The following is a 13,609-nucleotide window of genomic DNA, read 5'->3' as shown; positions in this document are numbered from 1 at the left end:
TTTTTTTTTTTTTATTGTTGTTTAGGTTTTTTTGTTATTGTTTTGAGCAGGGTCTCACTAAGCCACTACCTTCTCCAGGCTGGGCTCAAACTTGTGGTCCTCCAGCCCCACCTTCCCCGCATCCTCCCTGCACCACATCCGCCTCGCCAACGCTGCACACACGTAACAGTCATGTCAGGGTCTAGAATGGAGAGCTGCCAGAAGCCCCAGCCTTTGCATTTCTGTCCAGTGTTTTCCTGGCTCATCCTCATGGCAGGAAAAATTCTGGTCCTGTTGGCTGTGTTTTTAGATGCGAGGAGAGAGGTATGTGGGCTAGTGCAGGACTCCTCCTGCCTCGCTGAGCTCCCTCACAGGGCCTGTGTGTTTGTCCAGGTCTATAAGACCCTGCAAGACGCCGTGGTGACCATGTATAGGACTGAGGGACCCCTGGTCTTCTACAAAGGCTTGGCGCCCACCTTGATTGCCATCTTCCCCTACGCTGGGCTGCAGTTCTCCTGTTACAAGTCCTTGAAGCGCGCCTACGACTGGGCCATCCCGGCCGATGGGAAGCAGACGGGTGAGCCACTCCACAAGCCGTCATCCCGGCCACGCGCGTCTCTCCCTGAGTCAGGAAAGGCTCAGGCACCGCTGTTCTCTGTACCTGGCCCTGTGGCACAGCCAACCAAATGTGCAAGCCCAGCAGCATAGAGGTGAATTTGTTTCGCCCAACTCTTTCCACACCTGTCATCAGTGTCACCGAAATGTATTTCTGGTGATTGGCCCAGGGTTTTTTTTCTCAGAAACACAACTTATAAACTGCCTATTGGTTTTGGTTTATTGGTTTGCTGTTGCCTGGCAAGGAGGAACATATTTTTCCTTTTCCAGCATGGATCTGAATCTTCTGGCTTGCCTGCTGGCCCTGTGGCCTCCAGCTGGGAGGCTGTTGCATAGACTCGCCCTGCTGCCCTGCCCCGCCCAGCCTGCAGTCAGTTATTGCTCATGCTGCCAGGGAGCTTAAGTTCCCCTCCTTTTTTTTTTTTTTTTTTTTTTTTTTTTTTTTTTTTTCAGAACCAAGGCCCTTGTGCTTGCCAGGGAAGCGCTTATTCCACTGAGCCATCTCCCCAGCCCCTCCCCTCTTTTTTTTGAGGCAGCGTTTCACCGTGTAGTTCAGGCTGGCCTTGAACTCACTGTGTAGCCCAAGCTGGTTTTCCAAGATCCCTCCTGCCTCAGCCTCCCCTCTGCTGGGATGACAGGACTGCAACACTGCACTGAGCTCTTAAGCTCCCCCTTGAGATCCCAGGATGCTTATGGGGCTCAGGTTTGTTGGAGAATTAGCCCTAATGACCTTGACATCATCCTTAATTGCCTTATCCCACTCTTACCCCAATCTTGCTTCTCTGGTTCAGGAAACCTGAAAAACCTGCTCTGTGGCTCTGGCGCTGGACTCATCAGCAAGACCCTTACGTATCCCCTGGACCTCTTTAAGAAACGGCTTCAGGTTGGCGGGTTTGAGCATGCCAGGGCTGCCTTCGGCCAGGTGAGCCACCATGCCGCTGTGCACAAACAGCTATGGCTCGGGCCCTCACTGGGCACATGGAGGGAGCCACACCCAGCCCCTGACCAGTGGGCAGCACTGGCCTCTACAGGCCTGGCCTGTTCGCTCCAGTTTTCTTTCTTTGCGTAAACACAGATATACATTTTAAAAAGTATGGGGTCCCCAAAGAAGCTAATGTTTTAATAGTAAATTCAAAAAGATCAACAACTCTGATTATTCCTTTTTTTTTTTTTTGGTCGGAATCAGGGATTGAACTCAGGCCCTTGCGCTTGCCAGGGAAGCGCTTATTCCACTGAGCCATCTCCCTGGCCTCAACAACTCTGATTATTGACTGTTTACATCTTACTCTTTTTTTTTTTTAAGAGAGGGCCTTGCTGTGCAGTTCAGGCTGGGCTTGAACTCATTATGTAGACTAGGCTGGCCTTGAACTTCCTAGTGATCCTTCAGTCTCAGGCTCCCAAGTGCTGGGATTTCAGGGATGTACCACCATGTCTGGCTCCAGATGTTTACATATTTGAGAGTAAAAGTGGAAAAGAAAGTCAACTGATTATTGCCTGATACATTCCATTTGGGAGGCAAAAGTCTTTCTAGAACCAACAGGGCAAAAAAACTAATTAAATGGACTTCATTGGTTAGAAACCAGTGTGACTCCTGGGAAATCAAAACATACAAAGCAATTAAGCAACTATTTGTTTGTATTTTTGTATGTCTCCTCATATCTTATCAATAAAATGTAAAAATTAAAAAATAAAAAAATTTAAAAAGTATGAGGTTACACCAAATGCAAGGCTTTTATTTTATTTTTGGTACAAGGTCTCCACTATGCAGCGTGGACTCTAGTGATCCTCCTGTCTCAGCCTCCTGAGCTCTGAAATTACAGATGTGCATCACCACACCCAGTTGTGGTGGTTGCCGTGGCACACGCGGGGCTCTGGGGCCTGCACTGCATGCGGTACTAGGGATCGAACCCGAGTCTTTGGGCACTTAGATGGCCAAGCTATCTCCCCAGCCTAAATGCAAGGCTTTGTAACTTCCTCTTTCCATTTACCCACTTGCCCTGAAGACAGTTTGAATTTAGATCAGGGACAGCATCCAGCATGGAAGAACAAGACCCTGCTCTTTTTTTGTTTGTTTTTGTTTTTGTTTGACTTTTTTTGAGACAGAGTCTCACTGTATAGTCCAACCTGATCTTGAACTCAGTATATAGCCCTGGCTGGTCTTGAACTCATGGTGATCTTCCTGCCTCAGCTTACAGAGTGCACCACCACACCCAGCAAAGGAAGCCCTGCTCTTAAGGAAGACTGGGATGCTAGTTTGGCCCTCAATTGGGGCCAACAGAGGAGGCTCAGGGAAGGACCAGTGGGAGCCAGGGTCATGGAGAGAGGTTGAGGCCAAATAGTGGAGTGCCTCAAACACCAGGCCAGAGAACTTGGCCTTGATTCTGTGATGTCACCATCAAGGGTCACTGGAGCTTTCACAGGGGAGCAAGGCACTGGAGGGACATGGGTCTGGCAGTCGTTTGTGATGAAGGGAGGCAGGGAGGCCAGGCTGCAGGTCCAGCACTGGTCACACTGAGTTAGCAAGAGTGAGGTTCAGAGCTGCCTGGGAGAATGAGGTTGAATGGAATAAAGAATCCAGAACACTTCGGAGAGAGGGATCCGGCATGGCCCTTGGGTCCTGCAGAGCCACAGCAATCCCAGGCCTCCTCAGCAGCAAGGAGCTCTGTCCAGCTGCTGACTTCCTGGTATTTCATCTGTGAAGGCTGACTTAGCCCACTTGGAATAGACAGAATGAAAGCGTCTATTTCGTGTTCTTTCCTCCACCTGGCAGGTATTTGCCAGGAGCTGTGATATGCAGGTGCATCCCTGTGTTCACCAACTTGCTCTTCAACGTGACCTTCCTCTCCCCAGGTGCGGAGCTACAGGGGCCTCCTGGATTGCACCAAGCAGGTGCTGCACGAAGAAGGCACCCACGGCTTCTTCAAGGGTCTGTCCCCAAGCCTGCTAAAGGCTGCCCTCTCCACAGGCTTTGTGTTTTTCTGGTATGAGTTTTTCTGTAACCTTTTCCACTGCATGAAGAAGGAGAGCAGCTAGCTTTGAGAACGGGAGGAAGAGGGCCTGGGATCTGCTCAGTGCATAAGCACCTGCCTGGAGGCCATCTCCCAAAAGAAGCAAGACTTGGCCTTGGAGCTCCTGTTGCACTGAGAAATGCTGCCTGGCCCCAGCACTGAGCACCGGGAGGGGTGTCGTGAGCAACAGGTATCGTAGGGAGCAGGGTGGCAACCTTGACCTGTCAGCTGGGACACCACCGGAGAGCAGGGACTTTCTCCACATAAGAACAACAGTACCCAGGACTCGGCTGTGGGACCAGCGCCAGTGGGCAGCAGCTTGCAGTCCTTTCTCCTCTGCCCATCCCACGCCCAGAAGGATCGGGTGTCATCCCTCCCTTCGTAGCCAGTCTGCTGGGAGAACTCTCGAAGTTCTGGAAGAGGCTGAGGCTCCAGGGCAGAAGGCTGGGCTTGGGCTCGTTGCAGAGGTCTGGTCTTCACACTTGAGCTTTTTTCTATCAACTTATTCAACAGACATTAAAGCAGAAGACACATTCCCTATATTACTCTTCCACCTTTTGCTTTGTTTTTTTGAGACAAGGTCTCACTATGTAATCCAGGCTATCCTTGAATTTGAGGCTATCCTCCTGCTTCAGCCTCCTGAGTGCTCAGATGACAGGCATGAGCCACCAAGCCTGACCTCTTTCCTGTACCCCCCACATCCTTGCCAAGAGGATGAGGGAAGGGACCCTGCCTTCCTCAAATTCTACTTGGTTCAGCACTTGCAGCCCCTTTCTGAGATCTGGAGGGGAGCGGGTCCCAGCTGAGTCCCCGGCTTCTGAGCTGTCCAGGCCCTGGGGCTATGAGTCTGTAAAGGGTGGTGCACCAGGCCAAGCCTCCCGGGATGGATCTGGTCCGAGCGCAGGTGCTGAAGAGCAGGAAGGGACCAAGGCGCAGCCCTTTGCCCTGGATAGCTCCCTGTTCACTAGGTGCTGAATAAGCCCTTCGAGGGTGGGGAGCTCAGCCAGCCAGCTGGTGTCTGCCCATTCAGACTCCTCCAAGGCCCAGCTTGGCTCTGCATGTGTCCTCTGTGACCCTGGAGTGGCCATGGCCCTGAAGCAGCTGAAGGACAGACAGCCTGGCAAGGGCACAGTTGGCACACGGGATCATTAGAACCCAGGGGCCCACACATATGTCAAGATGCAGAAGAGAAACGGGTTACAGGGCTACGAAAGAAAGGAATATGGAGTCTTCCTGCCCCGTGTGTGGTTGTAGGCTTGGCGGGGGTGGTTACCCTGCCCTGTCCTAGCGCTCCGGCCTCTGCCTCGAGGGGAGCAGCATCTGCCCGTAGCCACCCCAGCGTGTGGATGCTCCTCCCCCCCACTGAGTGCGCACCTGAAGGTCCCAGGTGGCAGCTGGAGGGCACTCGGAAGCACACCCAGGGGCTTGGCATAGGAGGCCTGGACAACTGCTTGAGTTTTGTTGCAGCGCTGGGCATTGAACCCTGAATCTTAGCGTGGGCGGCAAACGCTCCACTACTGAGCTATATTCGCAATCCACGACTGAATGTATTTTTATGGAATTCCACTCAAGTTTATGCTCTTCTCCTGTCACAGTGGAAATGTCCAGAAATAATGGACAAGAGAACTGTGACCACTTTGGCAGCTCTTGAACCGGAGGAGAGAATGTTTGCCACGCGACTCCACCATCAGGACTTGGTCTTGAGCTGGAGGTGGACAGCGGCAAAGCTCACTACCCCACCCCACCCGAGCCACCCACTAAGCCATAGCCTGGCCCTTGGATTTGAAACTCGCCAGGGCAGTGGAGCAGAAGGGCGAGTAGGTGGGGCTCGCCCCAGCCCCCTTCGCCTTCCCTAGCCTGGGTGGGGGCGCGGATGCGGCAGGGCTGGCCGGTGAATGCTGCCCGAGCACTGTCCGCCGGCCCCAGTCCCAACGCCTGAGGCGCTCGGCCCACGCCCTCCAGAGCTCCTCCCGCGCCATGCGGCCTGGTGAGTCTCCTCGACCTCGGTCACCTGAGCTCCGCCTCGGAATTAGTGACGGGGTGGGCACCGTGCAAGACCAAGGATATCATGGGGACCGAGGCGCGGGTCCGCCCAGGTGCACCCGAGCCGTCGTGGTCCTGGCCAGGGTCAGAGCGCCCCGGGTGAGGAGGGGACCGGCGTGGGGCGAGCGTCTCCCCACGGTGGTGGCAGTGTTCCCCAACTTTCGCGCCGCCCCCATCTCGGCCCTACGTCCTACCTCCCCCGCGGGGCGGACGGAACACGAGGGCGGCTCTGCCCGCCAGGGGGCGCTAGCTCCCCAGTCCGCCGGGCGCCGCGCTTAGTGGCCCCGCTCACGGGCGCGCGCCGTAACCCGGGCACACGCGCTGGAGCCCGCCCGGCGGGTGGGGCCGGGCGCTCTCGCCGCCTCTCCGCCTCTGCGGTTGTCGGCTGTGGGCTTCCTCACGGCGGCCTCCGCCGCGGGCCTCGCGCAGGCGGGAAGGGCGTGCTGGGCGTGGGGAGGCTGCTGCGGTGTAAGGACCCCTAGGGTCACATTCTCTGGCCGGAGGAAGGGCGCCGAGTCCCGAGGGGAACTACAACCTTTAAGGAAAAAGATCCAGAATGCAGCTCAGAAATTGGGAGTCCCGAGTGGGCAGGGCCGGGTTTCTGCCTCGCGGGAGCCCAGTTTAACCAGTCGAAGCTGGCTGGGACAGTAGGAGTCCCGACTCCGAGCGACAGCGGCGGCTGACCCGGCTCCGACACCCGCCCGCGCAGGCCGCGGGGGTGGGGTGTGTGGACCGAAAGCTGGAGGAGAAGGTGGGAGCGAGGGCTGAGACTCCTGCTGCGTGCGTCGGCCCGCAGCTGGAAGCCTTCGGCCTGTCCCTGGCCCGGAATCTAGCTGAGACAGCAGCTTCCAGGCCGATTTGTATAGGAAAGTCCGCACCTCCAGCTCCACGAACCCTGCCCCCAAATCTACCTGACAGCGACTGACAACACCCTGCCTCCTGCTGGGACCCGCGGGTAGGTGCATTCGCCGTCGTCCTAGGTCTTACCCCAAACGTCTGGGGTTTCCTAAGCCGAGAAGCAGGTGCCTCCAGCTCCACCAGAAGCCAAGTTCAGCGGGCTGTCAGCCACCCGCCGAATGCCGTGGACCTGTGCACCCGTCCTGAGCGCTGGCTGGCAGGACTGGGAACTTGCGGCCACGTGCTGCACTTCTCAGGCTTCTCCTCCTCTCTTCCTCAGGTGCTGTCCTTAGTCCCAGACCAGTGAAGAGCTGCTGGGGCTGAGTGGTCATGGGGGAGACCGGTAGAGAAGAGTATAAAATCCAGTCTTTTGATGCAGAGACCCAGCAGCTGCTGAAAACGGCCCTCAAAGGTGAGCCGGGGAAGCCTCGGGAGCCAGGCAGGAGCTGAAGGAGTACACAAGCCCTCTTCCCCCTTCACCTCCTGAGAATACAAGTCACAGGCTAATGCCTGCACTGGAAAGACGAGCTACCTTTAGGTCAATATTTGGGAGGATGAATCACAAAGTCATCTCTCCCACGGTAAAGCCTTTTTAAAAGTACTCATGAAAGAGTACATAGCTCCTACCCTTTAAACCTTAACGTTTCACTTGCTGGTTTCTGTATCTCTTAAATGTGTGCTGCGCCCTGCCTTGGGAAAGAGGAGGGAGAAAGTGGCTTGGCAGAGGAGATATGTAATTGCTCTGGACCAGTGGCTTCCTGCTGCACTCAGGACAGAAGTTTGACCTGGCTAACAATGAGCAAGCCCCCAAGTGCAGGGCTCCGCCTGTGGGGGAGGCACTGCAGTCTGCTCTTTTGAAATTTGGCATTATGCCTGTTACAGGAACCCTATTCTGTGAAATTTCTGTGGAAGACTCAGGGTTCAGTGTTCCTTCCTCAACCCAGTGCCAGATGTGCGACATAATAAAATACACTGTTGGGGCCGGGGAGATGGCTCAGTGGAATAAGCGCTTCCATGGCAAGTGCAAGCGCCTGAGTTCAATCCTCGGTTCCGCAAAAAATAAAATACACTGTGCTTTGGCCACTCCCAGCCACATAACCATCCCTGGTTTCTCTATTTAGCAACTGGACAGTGACGGTTGGAGCTGCTCATCTATACCAGTAGTTACTGTGCCTTTGTTCTAGGGTTTTGTGTTGTCTTTCGGTACTGGAGTCTGGACCTAGAGTCTTCACAATGAATTACATACCCAGTTGAATGTTGTTTTTTTCTGTTTTTTTTTTTTTTGAGATAGGGTCTTCCTAAATTGCTGAGTTGCCCAGGTTGGGCTCAAACTTGCAATCCTCCTGCCTCAGCCTCCCAGATGCTGGGATTACAGCCCTGCTTTACCATGCCCCACTTCTCTGTAAAGTTTACCTCTTTTTTCTTGCAGTTTCAGGCGTCAAATCCAGGGCCTTGTCCATGCCAGGCAAGGACATGCTACCACTGAGTTACATCCCTTTCGACTCTAAATTTAAGCATATAGTGGGAGTGCACTACTGTGAACATCCCAGATCCCTCTGGAAGCAGGTGAAGGCAAATGTGATCAGCAGGCAGTTCTAGATTCCCCTCCTATCTCTACCCTAGATCCAGGCGCTGTGGACTTGGAGAAAGTGGCCAATGTGATTGTGGACCATTCTCTGCAGGACCGTGTGTTCAGCAAGGAAGCAGGACGCATGTGCTACGCCATCATTCAGGTTGGGGGGTTGGCAGAAGACAGGGAGCTGCTCTGTGGAAGGCGCCTCGAGTGGGCAGAGGCCAGCTAGCAGGACAGAGATGCAAAGGGCAGGGAGAAGAGTAGGACAGGTGGGCCAGTGTTGGCACCACCCCCTCGCCCTCACTACTGTCTCCCCGACGCACAGGCAGAGAGTAAGCAAGCAGGCCAGAGTGTTTTCCGCCGTGGACTCCTCAACCGGCTGCAGCAGGAGTACCAGACCCGGGAGCAGTTGCGAGCACGCTCCCTGCAGGGCTGGGTCTGCTATGTCACCTTTATCTGCAACATCTTTGACTACCTAAGGGTGAGGCCCCAGACAGCCACCCTGGGGGGCGATGGCCTCTATGCCAAGGGCCATGCTGCACTGCTTTCCATGGCCACCAGCACTGCCACCCTGGCTTCTCTTCCCCTTCCCCAAACAGGTGAACAACATGCCCATGATGGCCCTGGTGAATCCCGTCTATGACTGCCTCTTCCGGCTGGCCCAGCCAGACAGTCTGAATGAGGAGGAGGAGGTAGGTGGCCTAGGAGCAGACGGCTGTGGAGGTGGCAGCAGTTGGGCTCAGCTGAGCAGAGGCCTTGAAGGGCATCACTTCTGGGCAAGAGTGGGAGTGGGGGGTGCATTGAAGGCCGGTCAGGCCAGTTATAAGACAAGCAGCTGAGTCTGGAACAGACAGCAGGCAAAACTGTCACAGCAGCTTCCTTCTGGGTAGGAAAGCCAAGCAATGATAGCAAGACCACAGCCAGCTTTGGGTGCAAAAAAAATGGCCTAGAAACCAAACCCACGTCAGGCAGCGATGGGGAGCCAGCAACGTGGGGTTAGCAGTTTGAGACATGCCTGGCCAGACGTTCTAGGCGAGTCTCTGAACTTGTGTTCCTTTATGTAGATGTGGGGAAGTGATTGGAGGACGAGGATGAAATGAGCATGAAGGGCAAGCACTCGTCACTCCCACGTTACAAGCAATAGGCTGGCCCTGCCAGGGCTGACCTGGGGTCTCCCCGTTGCCCCCGCAGGTAGACTGCCTGGTGCTGCAGCTGCACCGGGTTGGGGAACAGCTGGAGAAGATGAATGGACAGCGCATGGATGAGCTCTTTGTCCTGATCCGGGATGGCTTCCTGCTCCCAACGGGGCTCAGCTCCCTGGCCCAGCTGCTGCTGCTAGAGATTATTGAGTTCCGGGCTGCTGGCTGGAAGACCACCCCTGCTGCCCACAAGTATTACTACAGTGAAGTCTCTGACTAGTTCCAGCTTGGCACTTGCTCCCTGTAACACTGGTCTCTCCTCAGCCCTCCTTCCAAGCCGGCAGGGACGTCTCTGCCTCTCCCAAAGGCTTTCCCTACTAGGCTCGCAGACCTTCCCAACTGCACTGTGGTTCTGCCCCCACCTGGCTGTTGGGGAAATACCAAAGACTCGCCCCCCAGGCACACGTCTGTCCCCTCTTTCCCAAGTCCTATCAGCTTCTACCACCACGCATCAGGACCACACAGAGAAGGGCAATGCCTGATGCCCACCACACCGTACAACCATTGGTGTAACAGTACCTGTTGCCTCAGTTTCCATCTATAAAAGGGGCAACCACAGCCACTGGTTGTCTCAAGATACTGAGGGCAGTGGGAGAGCACAAATTACCACAGCAACTGCTTTTTCTACATTTTTTATAAGGACCACTGTGGAGAGAAGCCCATTTCCTCCAATGAGTTTGAATCGATGGTACTTCTGTATCAGGGAGAGGGCTTTCTAATAAATCTTCTGCTACTACAGTATCTTCCTTTTGCATCCAAAGGTCTGTCCTGAGCCAAGGAAAGGGAAGACTAGGCCCTGAGGTTCCCAGGGAAAATTCCCAAGTTTCCTCTTTACAAGGCGACAGGACACAGAGAGCCAGTTCTAACTCCAGTGAAAAAGGGTAAATGGACAATAAACATGCGTCTCCATCATTCTCAAAAAGGAGCTCCATCCTTAACACCCAGTCCATTTCAGAGAGATACAGAGCCTTGGGCTTCTTTCAAAGCTGCCCCTTTTCCTCTACCACCAGCGGTAGTGGGCCAGAGCACGGTTGGCCTCAGCCATCTTGTGCATGTCCTGCTTCCTCTTGATCACGGGGCCCTGATTGTGAAAAGCCTGCAGCAGCTCATGTGACAACTTCTCTGGCATCAGTGTCCGCCGGTGCTTATTCTCTCGGCACTCAGTAATCATCCACTTCATGGCCAGGAAGCGGCGACGTCGGTCAGGCAGGGGCACAGGGACCTGGGAGAAGAGACAGGACACAGGCCAGTTAATCCGAGGGCCCACCATGGCTAGGGCCTCCTGCCTCTCCTGCCCTAACAAGTCACCCTGTATTCCCTGTGGACCAGCCGTAAGGTTCCTAAGGAAAGGGGCCTGTCTTTTCTGCTCTGAGCTTCTTCCATTTCTGGGTGACCTCAGAGTAGTAAACACAAAGGACATTCACTTGGTAAACCTCATTAAGCACTGGCCTCTTTCTCTCTTAAATGGAAGCTTTGCCAAGTTGATACAAGCAGCAACTGCAAAAATCCTCCTACGAGGGTGATTTCACCACCTCAGACAAAGGATGCCTAAAAACTACAAGAGTCACTTGCCCGCACTACATGCCAAGTTCCATGTTAGACAATAAAGGTGCAGACAGTAAGAAAATTCTTACTCTTACGAAGTTTACACTAAAAAGGGAGACACCAAGGAAGTCTACTTAGAATAAAAAATGAAAAATAAATGCATCACAGATGCCTAGGTAAGTTCAACACTGATGAACCAGCAGTTATGGGCCAGGCACTATGTTAGCCCTGGTGTAGCGATCCGGGATACCCATCTCGGATACCCCATGTCTTCCTATAAGATGTTGACAGTTTGTTTGTTTTGTGTTTTTTTGGTACCAATAATTGAACTGACGACCTTGCGCTTGCCTGAAAGTTTACATTTTAGAGTACAGGACGATGCAGAGAAAAAGTGGGCTCTTAGAAAATAGGATTCTTCCTGTTTTTGAGACAGGGTCTCTCTATGCAGTTCAGACTGGCCTTAAATTGACCAGTTAACATAGGTGGACCTCAAAGTTGAAGCCAATCCTCTTGCCTCAAGCCTCCTAACTGTTGGGATTACAGGTGTACAACACTAAACTTGGCCAGAAGATGGGAGTTTAAAAAAAAAAAAAAAAAAAGTTCAAATTTAGGGCTGGGGAGACGGCTCAGTAGAATAAGTGCTTGCCTGGCAAGCGCAAGGGTCTGAGTTCAATCCCCGGTTCTGGAAAAAAAAAAAAAAGAAGAAGATGGGAGTTTTATACCAAAGGTCCCAAATAAGTCCTCAGCGTGTAGAGAGCCATCAACTGAGGCCTCCCACCTGTCTTGTGTCACGTGATGAGCACTTTCTCACCACGTCACTCACCTGGTAGAAATGGCCACCCTTGAGGATGGGTATGAGGCCAATCACAGGCTCACAGTTTTTCAGGGCTTGGTGGAAGATGACGTAGGGGTTGCGTTCAATGGTTGCTTGTTCCTCTGCAGAAGCAGCATGGTATTTCTCAAACTGTTTCCTTTTCACAGCTTCCAGAGTCTGCAAAGAGAGACAGTTCGAGATTGCACCTGGCTGCCTTAAGAGCTTATTCAGCTCGCTAGCATCCTGCTCTTTTATTTCCATTATCCAATTCTTCTACAGCAGTGCAGCCCCTCCCTCAGCACATGCAAGACAAAGTCAAGTGCTTCCCCTGCTTTTTTTTTTTATATTTAGTACAGGATCTACAGGGTCTCTCTATGTAGATCAGACTCGTAGTGATCCACCTGTGTTCAGCCTCCCAAGAGCTGGGATTACAGGCACATGCCACCATGTCGTCTCAGCGCGCCTAGACAAATGGCCACACATATAGGAAAGTTATTTTAAGGACAGGCCTATGAATTTATTATTACTATTATAATCATCATTATTATTATATTATTTGATAGTACTGAGCTCAGCACTTTTTACTTTTTTTTTTCATACCAGGGATGGAACTCAGGACCTTGCTCTTGCCAAGCTGACACTTACATCACTGAGCTACCTTCCTGGCACCATTTTTACTTTTGAGACAAGGTCGCAGTAAATTGCTCAGGTTGGCCTTAACTTGAAATCCTCCCGGCTCAGCCCCACACTGTGCGGCGGTTACAGGTGTGCTATGAGGTACCTCCCTACCTACCCTTCCTCTAATTTTTAGGCTAAACTAAAAGAACCAAGCATAGTACAAAGCTAGAGGGAAAAGAAAGGTAAGAGAGGTGGAGGAGCTGGTTACCTGGGTTACGAGGGATCTGGCCAGGATTTTATTTCCGCCTTTCATCATCATGTTGGTGAATTTACTTCAAGGAGAAAAACAACATGTTTAGTTCCTAAGCCTCTACCATGGAGTCCGTACCGAACGTCCCCGTCCGCGGAACAAGTGCGTTTTCCTCTAACCTGATCACTGGGTCTGCAAACACGGAGCATGTCGTCGTCGCTGGGGCTGCTTTGATGAGCTGCGTCTTCTTGAGCTCCTGCTCGTATTTCTCCTCCTCGGTGAGCTCGGCCACGGACTTGCGGTAATGTTCTTTATCAACTAAAGGATCCCTGAAGGCCGGACTATAGCGGCTCCACCGCACCTGGGTTAGCCTGAGAGGGGGAAAGAGGCGGAGGGAAAAGCTGACTCCACAAATGAATAATAAGCCTGACTTCACAATAGGCACGATCACCAGCCCGTCAAAAAGGGAGGGCACGGCGGAGATTGCAAACTAAACCTGAACCGCAAAAATTCTGGCTTCTGTCCCAAGAGGTAGGAGGGCTTCCCTCCAATGGGCCGGCAAAGCCTTCTTCAAGTGTTGACGTAAAGGCAGGCTCCCCGCCAAAGCATGTCTCCTCCCCAACTCGCAACGCCCAGACAGTTCCACTCTGAGCTGTTTAGCAGGGCTGAAATTTCAGCCTAGATAAGACTTGGGCAGTCACTAAGCTTACACACTGGCCCAAGATCACGCAGCTAACTTAAGAGATTTGAATTCGGGTATCTATCTCGGCCCCCTGGAGTGCCACCTCCAGGGTCCAGCGCGACTGCCTGCGGCTCCCTCCCTTCCCCGCAGGCTCCTTCTGAAGACGCAAGCAGCGCTCCCAGCAGCTCGCCTCCTCTCACCCTGGAACACGCCACACAACGCAGGTGACCCCCGGGGCCAGGCCCTCCCAGGATCGCACAGCCTTCAGCGCGGAGGCAGCCATCTTGGGCGGCTACGAGGACCCCACCAGAACTGCCCTCGGCGCGCCTGCGCGAGGAGACTGGTGCAGGACTCCACGGGCCCTAAACTTGTATTTCACGCCATTG

General features: G+C 53.4%; 3 protein-coding genes across 5 annotated transcripts in view; 2 read left to right on the top strand and 1 right to left on the bottom strand.

The window, feature by feature from the left end:
• Slc25a19 (solute carrier family 25 member 19) overlaps nucleotides 1–4,159 on the top strand; it is a 26,978-nt gene extending 22,819 nt beyond the window's left edge. For all 3 annotated transcript variants that reach the window (XM_023714168.1, XM_004630099.2, XM_023714169.1), the window contains 3 exons: nucleotides 373–556; nucleotides 1,386–1,516; nucleotides 3,445–4,159. In XM_023714168.1, coding sequence (XP_023569936.1) covers nucleotides 373–556; nucleotides 1,386–1,516; nucleotides 3,445–3,627 — 498 coding nt within the window. In that variant the 3' untranslated portion in view covers nucleotides 3,628–4,159. The remainder of the gene's footprint in view (nucleotides 1–372; nucleotides 557–1,385; nucleotides 1,517–3,444) is intronic.
• Nucleotides 4,160–4,239: 80 nt separating this feature from the next.
• On the top strand, nucleotides 4,240–10,052 carry Mif4gd (MIF4G domain containing). Its single transcript, XM_004630097.2, has 6 exons — nucleotides 4,240–6,600; nucleotides 6,823–6,954; nucleotides 8,166–8,275; nucleotides 8,441–8,596; nucleotides 8,715–8,807; nucleotides 9,307–10,052. Exons 2-6 carry the CDS (start codon nucleotides 6,873–6,875, stop codon nucleotides 9,532–9,534), a joined length of 669 nt encoding a protein of 222 aa, XP_004630154.1. The 5' UTR covers nucleotides 4,240–6,600; nucleotides 6,823–6,872; the 3' UTR covers nucleotides 9,535–10,052.
• Mrps7 (mitochondrial ribosomal protein S7) lies at nucleotides 9,931–13,605 on the bottom strand. The gene is made up of 5 exons (XM_004630096.2): nucleotides 13,424–13,605; nucleotides 12,721–12,912; nucleotides 12,560–12,623; nucleotides 11,683–11,850; nucleotides 9,931–10,536 (listed from the first exon to the last, which is right to left on the bottom strand). Exons 1-5 carry the CDS (start codon nucleotides 13,504–13,506, stop codon nucleotides 10,315–10,317), a joined length of 729 nt encoding a protein of 242 aa, XP_004630153.1. The 5' UTR covers nucleotides 13,507–13,605; the 3' UTR covers nucleotides 9,931–10,314.
• Between the last annotated feature and the right edge of the window lie 4 nt (nucleotides 13,606–13,609).

Source organism: Octodon degus, unplaced genomic scaffold, assembly GCF_000260255.1.
Source record: "Octodon degus isolate 3935 unplaced genomic scaffold, OctDeg1.0 scaffold00033, whole genome shotgun sequence".
NCBI lineage: Eukaryota > Metazoa > Chordata > Mammalia > Rodentia > Octodontidae > Octodon > Octodon degus.
This window is presented reverse-complemented; position numbering and strand designations above follow the sequence as displayed.

What these genes read in the sequence shown, in the direction of transcription:
- Mif4gd (XM_004630097.2), top strand. Translation starts at nt 6,873, where the DNA reads ATGGGGGAGACCGGTAGAGAAGAGTATAAAATCCAGTCTTTTGATGCA. An exon ending in TGTGCTACGCCATCATTCAG is followed by an intron (nt 8,276 to 8,440) that starts GTTGGGGGGTTG and finishes CCCGACGCACAG; the next exon opens with GCAGAGAGTAAGCAAGCAGG. An exon ending in ACATCTTTGACTACCTAAGG is followed by an intron (nt 8,597 to 8,714) that starts GTGAGGCCCCAG and finishes TTCCCCAAACAG; the next exon opens with GTGAACAACATGCCCATGAT.
- Mrps7 (XM_004630096.2), bottom strand. Translation starts at nt 13,506, where the DNA reads ATGGCTGCCTCCGCGCTGAAGGCTGTGCGATCCTGGGAGGGCCTGGCC. An exon ending in GTTGTGTGGCGTGTTCCAGG is followed by an intron (nt 12,913 to 13,423) that starts GTGAGAGGAGGC and finishes TCCCCCTCTCAG; the next exon opens with GCTAACCCAGGTGCGGTGGA. An exon ending in AGGGTGGCCATTTCTACCAG is followed by an intron (nt 10,537 to 11,682) that starts GTGAGTGACGTG and finishes CTCTTCTCCCAG; the next exon opens with GTCCCTGTGCCCCTGCCTGA.